Source organism: Scleropages formosus, chromosome 16, assembly GCF_900964775.1.
Source record: "Scleropages formosus chromosome 16, fSclFor1.1, whole genome shotgun sequence".
NCBI lineage: Eukaryota > Metazoa > Chordata > Actinopteri > Osteoglossiformes > Osteoglossidae > Scleropages > Scleropages formosus.
In genome coordinates, this window is record NC_041821.1 from 9,601,941 (window position 1) to 9,609,485 (window position 7,545).

The window sequence follows — 7,545 nt, forward strand, 5'->3', positions numbered from 1 at the left end:
TGGTAGTTTGCGATATGAAGAAAAATACATGACCTACTGTAACGTTGCTAGGAGTAATTCTCCTATTCAGATTACCAGAGAAATAAGGGAGATGAGGGGGGCACGGTGGTGCAGCGGGTTTGGCCGAGTCATGCTCCCTGGTGGGTCTGAGGTTCGAGTCCTGCTTGGGGTGCCTTGTGATGGACTGGCGTCCGTCCTGGGTGTGTCCTCTCCCCCTCCAGCCCCATGCCCTGTGTTGCCGGGTTAGGCTCCAGATCGCCGCAACCCCATTTGGGATGAGCGGCTTCAGCAAGTGTGTGTGTGTGTCTGTGTGTAAGAGAACTAGGCTTCAGCATCACTATACTCCACTAGTGCCGAGATTGTATTGATTCAAGTGGTCCTGGATTGAAAAATATCTCTCTGTATGTTATTTTACCATATAAAGAACTAAGAGCAGAAGTGTACTGGTCGCAAGGACAGTATTAATGAGATAAACACTGGATTTGCGACCATAGATTGGAGAAAGTTTAAACAGGCAGTTCATATTTTTGTCATCGCAATAAATTTCACATTTTTGCCTCCTATTAGAACAGTTGAATGCTCCTTTATTTAACGACTTGAACATCAATCGATGCGAAAACACAGACGTTAACTGCTGCTTCGGCAAGAATATCTAACAAAGCCTTAACAAATTGCAAGACGAAACGGACATGTTAGGCAGCGCATCGCAAATTTAACTAACCAAATCTTGTCTTAGTTCTTAATTTGCAAGCAGCTAATTCAGTGTAAACTGCGGTAAAGAGGTTCTTATGCATCGTCCCCTCCACAGAGCAGCAGGAGGGTCTTGCTGTAGTCACCAGAAGTTTCACTCTGAAACACACAACAGACTCCAGTCAGCAAACAAACACGACGCCCATCATCATCACTCACACACCACGCTCCATGGTAAATTGTACACATGGTGTCACGGAGTACCTTAATCCTAGAGTACAGAGAGACTGAGTACTTCTTCTTGAACTCAGCCCTGATGTCCAACAAGTCCACCTCGCTGCGGCTCACCATGATGCGCGTGAGGGTGTGATCATCTGTACCGACACCCTGAGGAATGAAGTTTTCGGTCAGTCTACTGTCACTTAACTATTGAGCGCTTTCCCATATATATTTCCCATTACTTTTACATTTCTTCATTTAGCAGATTTTATTCTCCAAAGCGATGTAAAATAACTACTATGTAGTATCGTAGTATCAGCTGACGCCTTTGTCCAAGGTGTCCTACAGCACTAGATACACAGCACTAAGCTCTAATGTAGACACACTGCAATGCATTGGACATTTATACACATTCATGCAAGATGCAATTTTTTAAGGATCTGCAATCAGCTGAACCACATCTTTGGACTCTGGGAAGAAACAGCGCACCCCATGAAAAATCATATGAACACAGGGAGAAGAGAAGAGGGGCACGGTGGTGCAGTGGGTTTGACCAGGTCCTGCTCTCCGGGGGGTCTGGGGTTTGAGCCCTGCTTGGGGTGCCTTGTGATGGACTGCCATCCCATCCTGGGTGTGTCCCCCCCCACCCCCACCCCCACCCCCAGCCTTATGCCCTGTGCTGCTGGGTTAGGCTCTAGCTCCCCGCGAGCCCCACATAGGACAAGGGGTTTCAGATGATGCAGATACACAAGGAGAAGATTCAAACTCCACACAGACAGTGAGGACTGAACTCATGTCAAATCACAGCACTATACGCGTTAATCCAAGGTCACAGCTCTATTGACCTCTGTGCCATCCAAAGGTAAAACAACGTATGGTGCAGGGAAATTCTGTACTTGTAAAAAGAAAATTATTTCACTTCTTACAGGAATTTTTCTGGGATTTTTGTAAAAGAAAGTAGAGACAGGAAGAGGAAAAGTGCTGCTATTATGAATGCACTCACAGACATTGCATTATTCAGGCTTTCAGCAAAGTAGCCCGGGACACTTCTGGCACACTTCACTGTGAGGAGGAAATGCACATTTTTTGAATGAGGTCATACTTCCATTTAATCCCAGTTATAACTAAGTAAAGTAAAAGGTGTTTAACAGACAATCCCAGCACACTGGAGGCACACAGTCACTAAGAACATCCAGTGTTTCTATAAACCGATTAAGTGATGTTATCCCGCACTTGTTGTTCTATTTATTACGGGCTCGTGACACGGCGCGGTCGCTTGTTCCGACACGAGACACAAAGTCCGACGGGGTCTCACCCACAGCCAGGAGCACCTCCCGCAGGCTGCCCGAGGTCTCCCTCTGGATGCTCTCCTCAATTTCATGACCTGACAACTTCTTGTACTCTTCAAAAACTGCGGTCAAAAACATTCATGTCATTCCTGTGTCCACAGGTTTCGCAGTTTACTGATGGGAGGACTGCGAAAAAAAGAGAAGCCCCGTGCGGAGCTGCGGGAACCCACCTCTCCTCAGGTGATCGGCACTTCGGTTTCCGAGGATCGTGATGAACTGGTCCTCGTCCGTGCCAAACTTCTTCTCTCCAGCAGCAAACAGGGCCTGTGAAGAGGGACACCACTCAGTGTATAAAATTAAGTTAAAAAAACCACAATTTTTGCTGAAAAAAGGCTCTTATTGCTTGACCATTGAGTATTTTTGGTTTTGATGGCTTAATCCTCATTAACTTCATATGTGAATATGGCAAGGTTTTTGAAAATTCAACTCGATACGTTTACTTTAATTCCTCCAGCAGGTACTTTTCTTCACACCAACTTACAACAAGCACTTTAACTGACTCCGTTGTCCTCCAAGGTGAATTTCAGTGCCAGATACAGTACAGTACACTACCTACAGTGAAGCACTCATCATACACCAGAGCAACACACTCACACCCTGTAAGCAATTTAGAGTCGCCAGTCCTCCAGAAACACACCTTTGGACGGTGGGGGGAAACCCATGTGAACACGGAGAGAACGTGTGAACTCCACACAGACCGAGTGGGGACCGGATCCCAGGTCCCGTTGCACAAGTCAGATGCTGTGACGGCTTTACTTGCTGTGGCGCGATAATATTTACCAGCTTCTGCATTACTTATTCCAACAATAGCATATAGCTCACCTCAGCATCACTTTTAATGGTGCCATCATTAACCCCTTGCTGCCTGCTGGCCTGTGCAAAAAAGCGGGAAGAACATCAGTTCAGACCATGCTTTGCCTTATCCAAAAAACTACAGGCATTATAGGGCGGCTATGCCAAAGAGAAAACAGGTTAGACACAGTTTCTTTTCACAGTTAGTCATGTCTGCAGAAGAGTCACTCGCTTGGATTCGCAGAAAATGTGAAATATTAATAAACAGATCATCACCTGCAGAAGAACCACCAGCATGTTCTGGAAGCTTCCCGAGCAGTCGCCAGTGATGTCCCCTTCCAGGCTTTTGTCGTAATCTGAGGAAACGGAGCAAAAGAATAAAAGCACATTGTAGACGGAAAGTACCGTATGTTAATTGCTGACTCCGTAACCACAGCATTTTCAATGACTTGACTGTGAAGGATTATATTCAGGATATGATCTGTAATGTGTCAAACATTTGTATATATTTCTTCCTCAAAATAAGTTTCAATGAGCGCTGTTCAGAGGTATTTTCATCTCCTTAGCTGTTTCCCAGTTCTCACCCTGCTTGTAGGCACTGATGATCTCTTTGACCTGGGTAGGTGTCCTGGAGGCCAAAATCTCAATCAGCACTTTTTCATCTGTCCCCTGGCCCTGAAAGTGACGAGCAACAGAGGTCAGATTCAACAAAATCTAATCCGACCTGTGCAGCCTCATTGTGTGTGTGTGTGTGTGTGTGTGTGTGTGTGTGTGTGTGTGTTTGGAGACTGGGTGTGTGCTCCAGAGTGGAAAAGGACACTATATCTTTACTTTTATCCGCAAATCGGCAAGAGGTAGAAAAGAAGAGTCTCCTTTACCTTGATTGCATTCCTCAGTTCAGTTACATCATAAGAAATGGGAGGAGCTAGCAGGCCAACAATAAGTTTTTCAAACTTTCCATCAAGTTCAGACTTTAATGCATCAGCCAGGTCCTAAAAATGGGGAAAACTTTGTTCAGTTAGTAAATGCACGGTACCTCAAGTAAATATTATTTAAATTAATTTACACAGCTCCCTTTTTCTTTAGTCAAACGGCTTCTCTGATTAATGAGTATGGAATTCAAATGTTAACATCCTCCGTAGACCTCACCTTCCCATGCAGGTTCTTGTAAGCTGCTTTAATCTGCTGGCGCTGAGCATTGGAGCGTGTTGTTAGGAGCTCAAGGATGGCTTTTTCATCAGTCCCTGGAAGTCAACATGCATTTATCATCAGGCAAATAAATGCAATTAAAATATAGAGCACCAACAATTCAAATATGATGGACCTTTATAGAGCCAAACCTTTGGGAAAAAATTGTGCTTCAGATTCATTAACAAAAATTATAATTGTACACCCTCTTCCATGTATGTAGGAATGCCTACCGAAGCCTTTCATTGCCTTGTACAGGATCTCAGCATCTTTTTGGGGATCAGAATTGTAATTGGGTTTCACAGTTCCCCTATAGGCCTGAAAGGTAAAAGATGATTCGTTACACAACACTGAAACTCCTTATTTTTGTACACTTTTGGCCTTTCATTTATTATTATTATTATTATTATTATTATTAATTGAAATAAATAAGCACAGAAAAACCTCTGAGAAACTTAACCATTACAGATTTTGTATCTGACAATATTTTGACAATGATCACACGGCTGTCTCCGAAGTGCAAGATTCTTGATATGATATGTAACACACAGATGACTGGCATTTGAGAAAAAGGCCCAGCCTATATGGAAGAAGGTGAAAGGTCAGTGTTTTTCTGTGTCTAAGGTCAAAACCACTTTGCGATTTTGTACGTCAGCTGTTGATGCAGAAATAAAAAGTCTACGAGATTTGAACATATCTGATTCACGTGATGATTGTATACTTGGCACCTTAGCTCCGTGCCTTATTGTTACTGATGATGTCAGACCTTGTACTTGTTACTGTCTGACATTCACAAGCAGAAATACTTTTAGAGGTTCCCATTGCAATCCAACTTTCACTATGCCTATGTCTGTGCTTTCTTGTTCTGCAAGTTCACTGAAAGATCAAGACAGATGAAGATTATGCTCAAAAGGAACACCTACACATGACTTTGAATGAGTGACAAACAAAAATGTGACCAACGTTGAAGATGGAGAATTTGGATAGTGTGCAGTCTATCATACTGTTTAATGCATACCCTCCTTTTACAGTTTTATGGTGAAAGTGTGTTTTTTTAGCCCTCATCCTCCTGAATTTGATTTCCCACTTATGCGCCTGAATCCATAAATGTGGACAGTGTAAATTAAAAACCTGATGAATATACTTTGAATGGAGAGATTGAAAACTGATATTCTGGAGAGTAATTATGAGTATTCACTTAAACAATATTATAAAGAGACAGTTAATGCTATAATCTCAATTAGCCTTTGTTACATGCTAATTTCCCAGATTGTTAGCAACATATTTCTTCTGTCACAAATAAATTTTACTGATACATTTTCCATAAGAGTTTGGAACTGGAATGGAATTTTCCAGAATCATTTAATGAAGCTCTGGAATTATCTAGTATTCTCATTCGTAAATCTTCATGTATGCTAACAGAAAAGGCAAAAAAATAAACATAAAACAAAAACAGGTGATAATCTTACCATTGTTGTAACAAAAGGATGACACCTCAGTGGAACCTGGTGTGGAAAACACATTATTATTATGCCTTCTTCAGTTTTTCAAAGGTGGCTTATCATGACATAAATTCATACTTCAGGACATTCTTACTGCATTTCTTCAGGGTTAGCTCAAATAGTTCAAACAGTATTGCAGAAGAAGCAAGATTTAAATCATAAAAATTTAAACCATCTTAATTATTGTACAGCCCTAACCAGTAGACTACCTGAATGAAACCTGTTTAACCTTCCTGTTTCAAATCTGCATAAAACACTGAACATTTTCAGCAATATCTTAAGCATTAATTCAGTAATATGTGTAATATTTTTCTGCAAATTTCAATTACAAATAAGTAATTAGAGAGCAGAGTAAAGTATTTAAAATCTTAGGTCCTGATAAGCTGTTAAATTCAGATCTTACCTGGTGTTCACTACAGAGTCAAACTGTCCTGCCAGTCCAGTGTCACTGGACTTTCTTAGGTGTGTAACAGACCTTGACATGGGATGCATGAAGAAGGTGAGATGTGTGGGGAATGCCGTTTAAAAGTGGTTCTTCTGGTCTGCTTTTGCTTTTTTGTTCCTTTTCACGGGTTATACACACCCCACCTCACAACGGTATGCTGAACTCAAAGAAGTGTCACTGAACTGAATCAAATACTGAGTAACGAAAAAGAGCAGTAATTGAACTATTTACTTTCATTGTTATTTTTTAAATACACACACACACACACACACACACACACATCTGAACCGCTTGTCCCATATGGGGTTGTGGAGAGCCAGAGCCTAACCTGCTAACACAGGGCAAAGGGCTGGAGGGGGAGGGGACACCAGTCTGTCGCGAGGCACCCCAAGCGGGACTCGAACCCCAGACCCACTGGAGAGCAGGACCTGGTCCAACCCACTGCGCCACCGTGCCCCGTTACTGTTATTTTTCTTATATTTTTATTACTACTTATTACTTATTTACTATTTATTATTTATTTACTTTTAAACTGCTGGGGGTGCGGTGGTCCAGCGGGTTTGGCCAGGTCCTGCTCTCTGGTGGGTCTGGGATTCAAGCGCTGCTTGGGGTGCCTTGTGATGGACTGGCATCCCGTCCTTGGTGTGTCACCTTCCCCTCCGGCCTTGTGCCCTATCTTGCTGGGTTATGTTCCAGCTTGCCGCACCCTGCTTGGGGTGTGTGTGTGTGTATTAAACTGCCTACAGTTCACAGCCCATGTCTGCATCCTCTTCTGTGTATTTATTTACTGTCTTGCTCTGTGTTGCACCATGGTCTCCGGAGAAACAACATTTCGTTCCACTATATACACATGCAATACAGAGGAATGACAATAAAAACAACTTGAACTTGAATTTATCTTTACAAAACCTTGTAGGAAAATATATTTTTGTTATGATTATATCTTCCTTTCACTTCTCTCCATTTAGTTTTCTCTTGAATTTATATTTTATTGTTTTTGCTTCTGGGGGTGCAGTGGCGCAGTGGGTTGAACCACGGTCCTGCTCTCGGGTGGGTCTGGGGTTCAAGTCCTGCTTGGGGTGCCTTGTGATGGACTGGCGTCCTGTCCTGGGTGTGTCCCCTCCCCCTCCGGCCTTATGCCCTGTGTTGCCGGGTAGGCTCCGGTTCCCCGTGACCCTGTATGGGACAAGCAGTTCTGAAGGTGTGTGTGTGTGTGTGTGTGTGTGAGATTATATACTTGTCTCTGACAGAAGGAATTTGCCAGGCTTCAGGGGGTACAAAAAATATTTGCATGGTATGACAGTATCATTAGTATGAATGTTGAATGATGAGTCAGCAAAAAAAGAGCACATTTACTGGT

The 7,545-nt window shown here is 42.7% G+C and overlaps 1 protein-coding gene across 1 annotated transcript; it reads right to left on the bottom strand.

Annotated features, from left to right (window-relative positions):
- Positions 1-579: 579 nt before the first annotated feature.
- On the bottom strand, positions 580-5,752 carry LOC108924355 (annexin A5-like). Its single transcript, XM_029258898.1, has 12 exons — positions 5,708-5,752; positions 4,472-4,556; positions 4,200-4,294; positions 3,929-4,042; positions 3,635-3,725; positions 3,327-3,406; positions 3,081-3,131; positions 2,429-2,522; positions 2,225-2,320; positions 1,913-1,971; positions 955-1,077; positions 580-849 (listed from the first exon to the last, which is right to left on the bottom strand). Exons 1-12 carry the CDS (start codon positions 5,708-5,710, stop codon positions 787-789), a joined length of 954 nt encoding a protein of 317 aa, XP_029114731.1. The 5' UTR covers positions 5,711-5,752; the 3' UTR covers positions 580-786.
- Positions 5,753-7,545: the final 1,793 nt, after the last annotated feature.

Coding starts and splice junctions, on each gene's coding strand:
- LOC108924355 (XM_029258898.1), bottom strand. Junction 2,321..2,428: donor TGCCGATCACCTGAGGAGAG/GTGGGTTCCCGC, acceptor TTTTGACCGCAG/TTTTTGAAGAGTACAAGAAG. Junction 850..954: donor CTCTGTACTCTAGGATTAAG/GTACTCCGTGAC, acceptor TGTGTGTTTCAG/AGTGAAACTTCTGGTGACTA.